Source organism: Centroberyx gerrardi, chromosome 12 (genome assembly GCF_048128805.1).
Source record: "Centroberyx gerrardi isolate f3 chromosome 12, fCenGer3.hap1.cur.20231027, whole genome shotgun sequence".
NCBI classification, from domain to species: domain Eukaryota; kingdom Metazoa; phylum Chordata; class Actinopteri; order Beryciformes; family Berycidae; genus Centroberyx; species Centroberyx gerrardi.
The window spans coordinates 20,694,188-20,709,135 of NC_136008.1; the positions used below are offsets into that span (position 1 = coordinate 20,694,188).

Below are 14,948 nucleotides of genomic sequence, written 5' to 3' on the forward strand. Positions count from 1 at the left end.
TTGTGTCCTGCTGAGACTAAACTGTTTGTTTTGGGGGGGAAAAAACTGCCACAACATGCATATTTCTGGAGAGCTTTTTATTAGGACAGTGTTTTCTTTGGGGATCTCTAGATTCTAGGACATTCTGCTTATGGATCATTCTGGTCATCTTCACCTGCTTCGACTGCAGTTTAGGATGCTGGTTTTTGGTCGATCACTCATCCTAAAACTTGTCACAAATGGCCTATAGTTGAGCAATGTCATGGCATTTGAGGCTCTAATACACAAGTTTAATATACATTTTCACACTACATTCCAAAGCACAGCACTGCATCTGTATTAACTACAATTTCCCAGGTCTTGAATCTGGTTGCACCACATTTTTGTGGTCCCAATGCTATGTGGGTATTGGGTTTTCAGTCCTGATAATCAATTTAATGCTGCCTTCAGGTCCTCCTCATAAGATCCTACTTTTAAGTTTTAAAGAGAACATGTGTAATGTATTAACCACAAGTTATTGGATCACACATAAGTGTACAAAAATGCTATAACTAAAAGTTAAACAAAGAGTGAAAATATAAACATGCAACAATAGGCTACTAATTATTTACACAATGTCAAATAATATAACATCACTTTTCCCATCAGTCGTTGACACCACTTCCGTGATCTCTGTCACTACATGAAAATTCCCACTTTGGCAGTTGTGATAAATACATTGTTGAGTAATTTCATGAATGTATTAAAATAGAGTAATATGCACACAACTGATGCGCACTGCGGACTCTTTAAATCTCTTCCACGCGCACCGCCCTCCGTTTTGACCAATCAGAGCCTTTTTCAGCACATGGACGCTGACAAGAGGAAGAAGAAGCTAGAGCTCTCACTCTGCCACTATTCCCGGGTACCACAATCGTTATCGCGACCAAAAGGGTCTGACTGGACTGGTGTGGCCCTCTGTTAGATGTCTTCCACAGAAAACAACTATTGTATATTTGAACCAGATTAAACACAAATTACGAAAGCATTATTAACATCCACAGCTAAAAATGATGATCTAAAAAGAATGTTAAAATGCTTAGGTACATTACTAATGTCAGCGCATGCGTGAGGGTTACCGCCCACTTTTGAAGACAGGAAAGCAGACCGTTGTTTGCAACTGCGTGATGAATTGTCTTAATAGACGATCTTCGGATGCTGTCACCTTGTCCTTCCTGGTCAGTCACAACAACAGACATGGCGGCCGCTGCACGGTTTCTTGTCCGAGGTGCAAACTCGAAAGTTTCCATCGCTAGTGTTAGCAGCGGGGCTCAGAGCTGTTTCGGTGCCACTCTGCTGAAGTTATCCCCGAGCTGCAACTCCCATGCAAAAACACAACGAAGGCATGCAGCGCACTTCACCTTCCAGCCTGACCCCGTTGTGACAAAATATGGTGAGTTGGTTAACTTAGCTAGCCGGTTGAGCTAACGTTAGCTAGCACCTCAAATTGACCTATCTTAACTGTCAAGCCAACTGGGATAAAGATAAGTGAATGACCATTATCTCTGGAAACATTTCTGGCTAGGTTATGTGAAGGACTTGTTAATTAGTTCACTGTCCATTCTATTTTCTAGCCTAGATAGGAGACCTGGAAAGTGCACACTCAGTTAGCCACAGAGGCTTGATAACGCTCACCGGTTTTCAGCCTAGCACCGCTAGCACTAGTTAGCTAGTCGGTGCTGTCTAGCCCTGATAACGTGTTATCCTCTTTTGTATGGAGTGACCGTTATGCCAAACTTAACTTAAAAAATCTGCCAATTTAACGCTGCCATGCTTATCGGCAAGGTCACCTAGCTCGTCAACGTGACCCAAGACCATTACCATATTGTTAGGATGTACTGGTAAAGTCGGCATGCAAGTGATCCACCAAGCAGCACTTTTCAGTGAGTTTCAACATGTACAGTTGGATCCCTAAATGGGATAAACTGCTGTTGTAGTTTATTCCAAGTGCTGCTTCGTGGATCACTCTGCCATATGCCGAATTGTAGAGTGGACTCAGAAAATACTTTAAGTTTTGTTCTACCAGATATAGGCTATACGTTTGCCGATGAGCAAGGCAGCATTAAACTACCTGATTTTTGAATGAGTTTGACGTGACTTTCTATACGTGAGATCGGCACGTATCGGGGCCAATATGCGTCTTACATGTCCATTCTATGTAGCTTGTAGCCAACCTGGGGGCAACTCTCTATTAGTCTGCGCCCTCCATTTATTATCCTTCATATAGGCAGATTTCACAAAGATGTTCACACGATAACAATTGTTAATTGTTTATCCAAAACGACAACCCAACACTGATACATTAATATTGTCCACTGTTCCATGAACTATATATATATATTGTATACCTTACTGTGGAAGGGAATTCCAGCTTTTCATTGCTCCATAACTGTACGTTTCATGCTGTCCGTTTTGGCCTTTGGAAGTGTAAACAGTTTGGCTGTTGCATGTCTTGTTGTGTATGTATGTACTTTGTGACTGTATGCCAAGTGCTTGATAACCTTAATTCTGAGATGTTCTTCAGAAATCTGAGAAGGGATGCACTCAGTCTGTCCTCTACCTTAAGCCAGGATAACTTGTTATGCATGGTATCAACATTACTGCTATTGGTGCTTTGCAAATCAAGATGTGCTGCTCTGTTTTGGAGTAGTTTTAGTTTATCCACGTCTTTCTTAGCTGCACTACACCAAATGGCAGAAGAATGATTTGCATTTTTTAATAATAGCCTCTTCCCATCTTTGCTACCATCTTGTCAGTATGTCAGTCAGTAACCCTAACCCTAACCCATCAGAGTCTACCGTCCAGAGTCACACCAAGGAGCTCAACTTCGTTCAACTGATCAATCTTAACATCCCCTAAGAAAAATTTTAATTGTGGTGTATGTTTCAGAGAGTGACTTGTTCCAAATATAATACTCTTTGTTTTTGACACATTTAATACTAATTTATCATCCTTTATCATCCTAATGGTAGAGGGTGACATGTAAATGGTGGAATCATCCTTGCACATATTCTCATTAGTTGTTTTTAAGAACAGTGGTAAGTCATTGGTAAAAACAAGAAATAGTAATGTCCCAAGGCAGCTCTCCTGCAGTACACCACATCTTAGATGTTGCACATTAGAAAGGCTCCCATTGAAGAACACTCTCTGTGTCCTAGTGGATAATTAACTATATGACCACAGGCATTCTGTACTAATTGTCATATGCAAATGCACTGTACACATTTGCTGAGCACTGTATGATTGTTGTTAGTGTAAAATCCTATAAAAATCTTTTCTCATCCAAAACCTTTGCAGGCCCAACCCAGAAGATGAACTTGTTCCAGTCCGTTACCAGTGCGTTGGACAACACCCTGGCGAGTGATCCTACGGCAGGTAAGAGGCAAAAAATGGAAATCATTTTATTGCTGTTACCGGATGAAAACTTCTAAAAAGTTAACCCTCTTCACTCATTAACAGCCATGCATTTTTTGAAATTGTATTATATTATTTATTTAATTATTTCCATAGACCCTTTAGCCTAAATTACCTCAAGATGTTGCTGCATTTACATACATATTTGCATCTTGTATCTGACCTGTACCAAACCTTGAGGAGGAAATCTTTACCACACAGTGTGGCAAGACGCGACTGGTCAAAAACGGATCTGATGGGATGCCTTGCTCCTTGAAACTGATACAAAATGCATTTATTTAAAAAATGGGCACTAAAAGATTTTATTTGATTGTCAAAATCAACTTGTAACATCTCCGAATTGGATCACTCTGTGTCCAAGTCCATGATAAGGAAATGGAAATCTTGTGTCACATTGTTTCACAACAATGTGTTTCATTGGTGCATATGGACTCAAGATGCAAGTAAATATAAATTAATTGCAGTGACATCTTGAGGCTGTTTGGGCTAATAGATGCTAGGATCAGTAAAAGTTTTCAGCACTTAGTTCCGCCTTCAGCTTTAGTAAAAATGTCACCAGATCGTCATGCTGCAGCAGCAACTGAATACTGTTGGATCTTGCCTGTTCTAGTCTTGCATGTAGAAAGCATTAATGTAGAAGAATATGGAAGTAGCTGCAATTCAGTCTATCATAAGTAGACGTGCACTGACATCACTGAATGTCTGTTGTGTTTTTGATCTGCAGTCATCTTTGGGGAGGACGTGGCCTTTGGAGGAGTCTTCCGATGCACAGTGGGTCTGAGAGACAAATATGGTAAGAAGCTTGATCTCCCTTCAGTCTCTCCTTCCAAATATCACCATTACAGAATCTGTCAGCAACTTGTGCCTGAGTCTGCTTCACATGATTTTACCACTAGGGAGCAGCAGAGCACTTTAAAGAGCCTCCACCTCCTCTCTTGCAACCTCATATTAGTGTTCACTGTTCACCTAGAGGTCCAAAAGGATCTGTTTGCACTTATTTGTCAATTGTAGTTTGTCAGACACCTTTTAACCAAATTACTGTGAAGTATACTGATTTGTTTTGCCTTTGATGTACTTTTATTCAGTGGTTTTTCTGTCTTTTTTTACATTTTGTTTTAGAATTGAGTCTTGCCTCATCTGACAATCTGCTTATCGCCTCCAAATTCATCAGAGCTGACTTTGTGCAACCCATTTGTGCGCTATGGTTTTGCCATATTATTTATTTAGTTATTTTCGTGAAAAGGCGTCATAAATCACCCCTGGTTGGCTTTGCCTTTTTGTTTTCATTGACGTCAGAAGTGTTGACCTTCGGAGAGGGATCATTATTTTCCATCTCATCCATGTGGCGAGCACAAAGCTGATTTTATCCCTCTCACTCCTGAAAGGGATGGTACCCACCTCTGCTACCTCCAGTCATTATACAACACGGGGCATAATGCAGGTGGACAGCATATGAAAGGCTTTTTTACGAGGCTGATGCATTCACCTCCGTGATACAGCTCTTCCACCGCTGAGTGCCGTTCTCCTGGAAAAAAACAGTTCACATTGACTCTGCGCTCTGGCTACCATCTTCCCCTCATCGATGTTTAGCTTGTTTCACTGAAATGCGCATCGGTGTCAGATGGCACCGACTTCTAAAGGTCACCAAACACAGGAAATACGTTTTTGTGAGAGCCAGCTTGTGTTGACCATTTAGATTAGCAATCTAGATTTGGGTAAAAACCTTTAGGAATACATTTTATATTTCATACATTTCACAGATGTTATTATAACATCACTTAGTAGTTTTTTTTCTTATTGTTGTTTATTACTAGCTTTGTTAATACTCAAAGCCTTGATGACATTCACAGAAGCACGCACACCTATGTTATTTATTTTCACATTCACATGAAATGGATATTTGAGGTTGTCTGTAGTCTGAGAGGCGAGCAGCTAAGTTTTGATCACTTAATTGTTCATTCCTCCAAGGGCTTGTGGTGCTGTGGTTGTTAATAGAGCTTTGTGGGCACAGAGCAGAGCAACTGAGGCCAGGGTTTCACTGCTCAGAAGCACACTTCCCATCAAAACAGAAAAGGACTTGCTTGGCAAATACACAAAGGATGAGAGCAAAAATAACATTCCCAACCCAAATTTAGAGTCCCACTCTTGTGGCTCTTGGTCAGATTATAGGGTGGAGAATGGAAAAATAGTTTTTCTTCTGTTTTTACTCCAAGGGGGTTGAGTATGCGTCACAGGCTTGGTTAGCTACAGCTGAGGAGGAGTCATCAGCTTGTCACTTCACTTATTTTAGGACCGCATGGCATTTTAAGAGAGAGTATACTTTCCACTCTCATCACTCAAGTGTGTGGTGTGAGCAGTACTCTCTCATCTGACAAATACTGTTATTTCTCAGGTGTCCTTGCACAAATGTGCTCAGTGGTCCCACTAAATTAAATGATTTATTTGCAGGGCCATTCAGTTTTCTTAGCCTGGATGACAACCAACATATCTTCAACCTTTTTGTGAACTGAAGTTGATATAACACCATTCATTCTATCAGCCTCCTTCATCTTCTCTTTTTTCCTATTTCCCCCGTCTCCTGCACTTTATCCGTAGGTAAAGACAGAGTCTTCAACACTCCTCTATGTGAGCAGGGGATTGTGGGATTCGGTATTGGTGCAGCTGTTGCTGGTGCCACAGCCATTGCAGAGATCCAGTTCGCTGACTACATCTACCCTGCTTTTGACCAGGTAGGGCACACTCTCTGTTCTGTGGCGTGTTGTCGCAGACTAACACATTGTTGCTTTCTGGTGAATGACACTGGAAAATCTCAACATCAAAAGCTACCTTGAGTGCATCTGTACACCTTAAGTTAGAGCAAGGCTGTTTGGCCCTGCCTACTCTACCTTCAGATGTCCTTATTTTCTGGTGAACACATAGACAAAGAGGTATAGTGTTTGAATGGGTATAGATGGTGCAAGACCAGAATTTGGACCGGGCCAATTCTCGTTAGTGTCGTGACAACATCTCCATCAACTTTTTCACCAAAGTTACATTTAGAAATCAAAAATGTCCTGTGTAGCCATTTTTAATCACCGTGTTTCAACATACAGTAGGCTAGACCTATTTATGTGTTCTGTTTACTGTGTTGGTGCCTTGTCCAAAATCTTAGGGACCAGTAGGAGTAGATTTCACAATGAATGACTGCCTGCCGTCTTTCTATGGGACAGGTTTTCTGTTCCCAGTATTCTCGTCAGTTCTAACTTATGTGGATATTATGGTTTTAGACTGAAGTCCCTGATGGGTGATACTTTGTCCAGATATTCAATATCTTTAAATCTGTGTTTCCCCCATAATGTTCTTGACGGCAGGGTGGTTAAAGCCTCTGAAACAGCATTTAGACTATTATGGGACACTAAAACTCTCCATTGAAAACTAAACTAATGAAATTCTTTTACGGTTAGAAGCTCTTTAAGGCAGGGTTGCCTACCTCACCTATTTAGTGGTAGGGGAAACTCTGGGATACGTTGGGCCTTTTAGATTAAGAATTAATTCATAAAAATCAGAATTGAACAATTAAATTAATAAATAAAATGTACAAAGAAAATAAAATTCCACTGCAGGTTCAGTGTTTCTCATACAATGTTAATATTTGGTTAACCTGCCAGGTAAATTAACTGCCTGTCAAGTACTTTATTTTTATTTTATTTTTTTTTTAATTTTGGGTGTCACGATAAATGAAGCTGGTAGTCCTCTTCAGTGTAGTTTTCAAACAATCAAGATTTAATGCTACCAAGCACTGAAAGCGTGTTGGTGAACTACAATGACCATAATTCATTGCACCTATGATGCAGTGCATTTGTGCTCCTTCGCGTCACGGTGTGTCTTAGCCAACACAAGCTGAATGGAGAGACAGTTTGAAATGTAGCCTTGATAATCAGATGCAAGTATAATAGTCAGATAATGTTGCAATGCCAATAGTTTATACTTGACTGAGAGACTTTAGTGCCTGAAAAAATATGAGTTACTGGACTTGCTAAATGAAATATCAGCAACAAGTTGTCAGCCCCTCATCCCCACCCACTTTGCTGAAGTAAACTGACAACCTGTGGGAAACGCTGAGGTTTTACAGACTGTCTTTATATAGCTGTGGTCAGGGAGGAACCTCTACATCGGCAGTGGATGACATGAGTGGCCGATATCCAATATTTAACAAGTGCTAGAGCTTTCTAGGTGCTCGGGTGTAGGGGTGGGGTGGAGGGGTGGGGTGGGATGGCGGTATGCATGGTTGTAGTGAGTGAAACTACGTTGACTTTAAAAACTCCACCTGTTAACACCAAAGTGCTATGGTAGCTCAGTGTTGTTGGAAGTTAAGTAAGTAAATAAATTCCTTTTATTGACTTACCCACTATATTTGGAGAATCACAGAGCTACTTCCTGGTATGTGACTGCATCACTCACCAAACTAGAGCTGGGTCCTGCTTGTTTGACTTCTACCATCCTGCCTGGTGTACGAGCGCACACTGTATTTCCTTATGTGGGATTCCTAGGGCTCTGCGCAGCCTAAAGAGCACATACCTTAATTCCCCTAAGCACTGTGCATTGCAGAAAGCATTACCCACAAACCAACTAACGAACCAACAAACACACAGAGCCTGGCTCTTACAGAGGTACGGTGCTCCTCCCGAGCGCCTAATAGGCCAGTATCGGCAAACGGATATATCAGTCTAACCCTAGTGGATATTTTCTGTAACATCTGATTGATTTGCATCCATGTCACACTCCTATAATTGCTGGAAATGTAATCATCCCCCATGCAAATTTGCTCATAAGTGATGAGGCTTCTCGACAACAGGTAGAAAATTAAATATCCTCAAAAACATCCAGCAGAGAAAGAGTTGGAAAAATTGAAATGCACTTTGGCTCTTTGCCAGCCAGGCAGCCACAAATGTTAGTGATTTTCTGACTGTTCTTCTGTCTTGTTTGTGTAGCCTGTTCTTTGTAGTGTGCAGGTGTTAAACAGACCTCAAATACATACTGTACCATGTTCCACAAACTGCTTGGAAAAATCTGCTAAACAAAGAGAAACTCTTTTCCATGTATTCCTGCACTGATACTCACCTGAGGAAGATTAATGTGGCGTTAACAGGCTGACCAGGAGAGCGGGCAGCGCTGCCGTTTCACCATGCATGCACGTTGGCACCCGTGTCGCTCTGTGTGTCCTCGCTCTCCACAAGATGAATGAGTTTTCTGCTTTTATCAAGGCAACAGAAAACGGCATGTGTGATAATGGGGCAGGTTTCTCAGAAGGCTCCTGCGGTGCTGCACAGCAACAATAGATTTAATCTGGTGTCAGGCCTTGAGTGGGCTCCCTCTCTCCTTCTGCGCTCTCACTTAAAATGACGCAGTCCAAACTGGCCTTAGAGAGACATAAAACTAGAAATAACGGCCCACCTGAGTTTGAGGGAGAAATCTTGGGACAACTTCTTGGAGGAAGCCCAGTTTCAGAAAATTTAGAAGTAGATAAAAAGAAACCAGAGACTTAAGTTGTTTTTGTCTGTTCAAAAGAAAATGGGATTTTAATAGCTTTAAGATGAATAGCAGAGAGTATGGGTTGGCAGATAAAGTCTAGATCCAATGTCCACTAGTGTGGTCTTTACTAGTTCTTAAAAATTGTAAGCTATAATTTCTTTCTAATGCCTTTTTGTTATATATAGACGCCTTTAACATTTTACACAAATGTAATATGAATATGCATTTTGAATGCATATTCTCAGGCCAAATTTGAGAAAAATAATGACTGTTTTGAGGGAGAGTTACAAAGGTGCTATATGAACAGTCATGGATTTCAAATTCTGTTTATTTTAGTGCCATAAAAGCCCAAAAATAGTTTCTTGATATGGAAAGGCTTTTAGTGTAATCTATAACTGAGTCATTAAGAGATTGTGACAGCTAGTAATATCTCTATGTAACAACTGTAAGAAACTGTAGTAATAAATGTAATTTAATCCATAGATGCTGGTAATCCATAATCTTCCCTAATTTACAACCAAGACAGTCTACTTAACATGTTTAAATTGACACCAGCATACTTGTATAGAACCGCATAATTGTTTACATTCTATTTTATTGCTTTATTATTTTTACTGTTTTTATTGCTTATTTTATAATCTGTTGGTGTGCTTAATTCTAATTGTCTTTTTCCCTGCAGACGCTTATTACTTTTGCTGCTGCAACGATCTAATTTCCCTACAGGAATCAGTAAAGTTTCATCCTATTGTCTTATTATTCTATTATCTAATCAGTCATTATATTAATCTCAATTATCTTGGTCTTTTTTCAGATTGTCAACGAAGCAGCCAAGTACCGCTACCGTTCTGGCAACTTGTTTGACTGTGGCAACCTCACCATCCGGGCTCCATGGGGGTGTGTTGGCCACGGATCACTTTACCACTCTCAAAGCCCTGAGGCCTTCTTCGCCCACTGCCCGGGCATCAAGGTTAGCCAGGCAGTTTACACAGAAAAAAATAAAAGGGAAAGAAAGCTCAGTTAGAATCTGTCTTTCTTTCCCCCCTCTTTCATCTTGCTCCCATCCCATCTCGCCTCCCTTCATGTATCCAACCTCTGCGCTTCTCCACCACTTTGCCTCAGCAATGCAAAGTCAGGCTTATTTGCATTAAGCACATATCAGACAAACAGGTTGTTACAATGCACTGGACAACAAACTAACACTAGATAAAAACAAGAAAGCAAATGATTAGACCTTTTCTAGAGAAAATGTAGAGAGAGTTGACAAGTACAATACACAAAAACCACACTGTACAGCAGCAGCATTAAAAGATAATTCTGGTTCTTTTCAACCTTGGCCTTATTTTCCTAGTTTTTCCATCACGTTGATTCATTCTGATCATAAATTGCGTCAATAAATTTTGGGTTCAACTGTTTGAGTTACTGGTGGCCCCCTTAGATTTTATCGGAGAGCAGCTCTCCCTGCAAACTGAGAAGTACATGAAATAATTAATGACATTTTGATCAGACTGTTGAAACTATGAAAATAAGGCCCAGGTTGAAAATAACCAGAATTATCCTTTGACAACTACAACAGTGAGGAGTCATAGGGCAAAAACGTCCCAACGGTCCAAGTCCCATACCAACACAGATTTGGTTAGGTGGGGGAACTACACTGCAAAAAATATCCATCTTATCAAGTCATTTAATTTAGCATTGAGTGTTCATTTTTCTTACAGTTTTTTACGATCGCTAGCAAGCGTTTTTCAATACTTATAATACTTTTTCTAAACTCTTCACACACCAACTCACCTACAACACACAGTTGGCAAAACAGTTAATTTTATGCTCAAAATCACATATTGTAAACTAAACACCAACACTAATTTTCAAAATGCAAGAATACTTTGTCAAAATACACTAACTACCAAAACACTGCAAGCATGTCTCAAAATCAAATAATTCTTTCAAAACACTAGCACGTTTTCTTCCAACAGGAACATTTAGTCAATCACAGCACAATGACATACAACATACTAACAGCAGATGGTATTACAGAAAATACATTACTTTACATGTGTCAGTTCTACCCTTATACAATAGACAGTATATTGATAGTCAATTGTTTTTCGTACTGCAGTTTCTTTTGAAGTCACTCTACATTTTTCTTTTGTTGAGTGTAGTAAATGTATGCATTTTTTGTCTTCTTTTTTGCAAACATTCTATATCAAAAGTGAATGACTCATCTTTACTTTATAGAATGTACAGTATATGAAAAAGGAATAAGTGACAGAATTGCTGCAGTAAAGGCTTTATTTGCAATAGGAAATTACTGCAAGAGATCAACAAAAATCTGTAATATAGCTGCTGGTTACAGTTGTGTAAAAATAAAATATATAAACAGAAAAAGGCACAGAAGAAAAAAAAAGAAAAATACACAGTCCTTTTCTAATCTACCCGGTCTTCTGCATTTGGCTTCTTTCTCTCTCTTTCTGCTGCTCTATATTGTTCTGTGTCCACATTGAACAAGATCAGTCCAAAGAGGTCCCCTTTTTATATGCTCATGCAATTGAAAGAACCTCAACACCTGGGTATGTCTCCAACTTAGACGGGAATAGAGCTGCAACGATTAATCGATTAATCGATTAGTTGTCAACTATTAAATTAATTGCCAACTATTTTGATAATCGATTAATCGGTTTGAGTATTTTTTTAAGAAAAATAAGTCAAAATTATCTGATTCCAGCTTCTTAAATGTAAATATTTTCTGGTTTCTTTACTCCTCTATGACAGTAAACTGAATATCTTTGGGTTGTGGACAAAACAAGACATTTGAGGACGTCATCTTGGGCTTTGGGAAACACTGATTGACATTTTTCACCATTTTCTGACATTTTATAGACAACTAATCGATTAATCGAGAAAATAATCGACAGATTAATCGACAATGAAAATAATCGTTAGTTGCAGCCCTAGACGGGAATCAGCTGTGATTGGTCTATTTGCATAACTTCAATCAGCTGTTAATCAATAGCAATAAAAAAAATATAGGACATATATTTGTGTTTCAATATACAATGTGAACTGCTGTTCACTTCAACTTTAGCCTATAAGTTAGGTTTAGAACATGAGGTTATCTGTTCTGACATACAGTGTGCAAGCATTTGTAAATTTGGCAGTAAAAATCCATAATTTTGGTCTTGGTTGAGCTTGTGTGTAAAAGAAATTCAAGAGTTTTTAAAATGTGTTCACTGAATGCATTTTGTGTCAAAGGAACAAGAAATGTGTTAATGGTATGGCCCGCAACAGACCGATGTGCTAACTGTGTTAAGAGTTATGAAAATGTGACTACAGAACTGATAAAAGGTTGCTAGCAATCGTAAAAAACTGTAAAACGAGTGGAAATTCTGCCAATGTGGTGAGATTCTTCCAGATGTTTCCAGTGTAAATCATCTTGTTTCCAGAATTTTTGTGAATCGGGTATCTTTTTCTTGATAGTAGTGGAGTGATCTGCCATGTTTCAAGACATGGACACTCGTCTCCTGGCGTTCCTTCATTGGCTCCATGTCGGCTTTAGAACTGATTTTAAACATGGTCCCCACAGGCCTTGAAAATTGTTGAAAGCTCAGGAATTTGAGAAAAATAAACTAAGGCTTTAAATGTTTTTAAATGAAAGGATGGCCTTGAAAGTACCTGATTTTTTTATTTTTTATTATTCAAATATAGCACCCAAATTCATCAGTGCCTCAGCACACTGGATCTCTGAGTTCTAGGATCAACACTTTACTTCCTGAGGAAAATTTGTGTTGATATGGCAGCAGTTTTAAAATGAATGATTTCACCATGATTTCTTGACTTGATAAGATCATGAGTAAAAAATGAGGCCTTTACGATGTCATACTTTGATCATTGTCATGTCTTGCCCCAAAACATGCCAATTGTGAGTCAAACAGTACCTTGCAAGTCATTGAAAAGCCCTTGAATTTGATGTTCAAGTGAGCGTGGGAACTGTGTTTAAAATCCTGATAATTGTTTTTTTGCAGTCTAATATCTGGGGACGAATTTGAGGACCAGTTTACAAGGAAGTGCATGTGTTGGTGACTGTGTTAATAGGTCTCAGTTGGTGCCACAGGAAGAGATTAGATGGTGATGTTTAGTTGAACAGGATTTAGAGGAATGAGGAAAGAAGATAGGAGGGAAGGAGGAAAGAAGACATGAGGGACTGAGGAAAGAAGACAGGAGGGACTGAGGAAAGAAGACAGGAGGGAATGAGCAAAGAAGACAGGAGGGAGGGAGTTGGATGGAAATGAAAGATCAAACCGGTTTTGAGTATAGATTTTTACAAATGGGACTCTCTGCCTGCCTCACATAGAAAAGTAAAACTACTCCCAAGATGTGCTGCTCTATATTAAAAAGAAAACCCACCAGCAGCAGTACTGCCAAAATGTATTTCTTTGTTGGCTGACATCATATTGGCTCTGCTCTATTGCACTTAAAATTCAATGTGAATCTATATTGACTTAAAAAGCAAACAGTGGCAAACAGGCGAAACATTTTGACTACAGATTCTCGTTAATGCTCTCGAACCAACCATGCCACCCGCGCTCCTCTTGCTCCTGTAGCTCTCTGCTTCTACGTTAAGTGAAATGCAAGAGGGGAAAATGAAGCTCTCACACTCCGAAATCAGTGCGTGACTCATGGTGGGATGACCATGGGTTCAACATGCACTGCACTCATCTGAAAGCGTGTGTCATTAAGCTGGAATTTAATACATATGCACAAAGTAAACAAGGCTGTGTTAAATATGTCAAATGTAGCATCCCTATCCCCTTTTCCTCCCAAACATATACACACAGTCATCATCATGAAAGTTACAAGTGTTAAAGTTTCTTATATGCAACAGACTGGAAACGACTGTATGGTTTACAACTGCGGTTCATCCGTCGTGAGTATCCATAGCTGATAGCAATAAACATCCCCGGCTGTCTCTCAGCAAAGGTCAGGCTAATAAATGTTATCTTCCCTCACCGTGCATACTGTCAGCACAGTCAGCTGTGTTTGACTGACATTTCCACCGTACGGTTTTACAGATTTGATCAGGCTTGGGCCTAGTGTTGTCATGATACCAGAATTTAGACTTCAATACCAATTCTAAGTTTGATATCTAAAAATTCAGTACAAGTATGATAACCATGGCAAACAAGAAAAATCATTGAGCCATGAAGCTCTTGAGTTTGAGACTTTGAGTTTTTTTGAGGTTTTGAGGTTTTGATATGTTGGTTTTGTGTCTTTGTTGGCTCTGTTAGTGAAATAGTTCCATATTGCGTTCCTGGCACCAGTTTAGTTGGGCTAGCAGCCAGTTCAAGACATGGTGGCTTGTTTGACGTTGTTGCCATGTATTCAGCTGTTTGACACTTGAATTTTTCTGCAGTCCACTGTCAGGAGCCAAACTGCAGCTCTGTTTATTTAAATCCTTCTTCTTCTTTTAACTATTCCAATCCATGTGCCATCCGCACATATATGCCCTGTGGAGGCGACGTTGAAAAGGAATTTCAGCTAGCCAAACACATTTGGTGAAAATATTGAACATTTATAAAATGTAGGACTGAAATTAATATTTTGCAATGGTGTTGAAGTAGTATTGAAATTTCAGTTGTCATGACAACACTACAAAGCCTTATTCAAGTGTGTTGTGTGCTCCTCAGGTTGTAATACCTCGAGGTCCGGTGCAGGCCAAGGGGCTGCTCCTCTCCTGCATCGCTGACCAGAACCCCTGCATATTCTTCGAGCCCAAGATCCTCTATAGAGCAGCAGGTAAGCTGGATTGTGGGTAGAAATGAATCTGGAGTTGACGTAACTGTGAGTGCTTGTTTGTTTGCTTTGTTTATTTGTCTCCCCTCATGCTCAGCTTTCTCTAGCATCCTCCATCTCTGGCCTTTTATCTGTTTGCCTGTATCCCTTATTGAAAGCAAATGTCGTCCTTTTTTAGAGATCTGAAGCAAGACAAACAAACAGTGTGCCTGGCTGTG

The 14,948-nt window shown here is 39.7% G+C and overlaps 1 protein-coding gene across 2 annotated transcripts in view; it reads left to right on the plus strand.

Moving 5' to 3' along the window:
• Nucleotides 1-1,206: 1,206 nt before the first annotated feature.
• The window catches only part of bckdhb (branched chain keto acid dehydrogenase E1 subunit beta), a 56,844-nt gene continuing 43,102 nt past the window's right edge, over nucleotides 1,207-14,948 (plus strand). For both annotated transcript variants that reach the window (XM_071902409.1, XM_071902410.2), the window contains exons 1-6: nucleotides 1,207-1,411; nucleotides 3,316-3,393; nucleotides 4,157-4,225; nucleotides 6,028-6,161; nucleotides 9,755-9,910; nucleotides 14,625-14,733. In XM_071902409.1, the coding sequence (XP_071758510.1) occupies nucleotides 1,216-1,411; nucleotides 3,316-3,393; nucleotides 4,157-4,225; nucleotides 6,028-6,161; nucleotides 9,755-9,910; nucleotides 14,625-14,733 (742 nt within the window). In that variant the 5' untranslated portion in view covers nucleotides 1,207-1,215. The remainder of the gene's footprint in view (nucleotides 1,412-3,315; nucleotides 3,394-4,156; nucleotides 4,226-6,027; nucleotides 6,162-9,754; nucleotides 9,911-14,624; nucleotides 14,734-14,948) is intronic.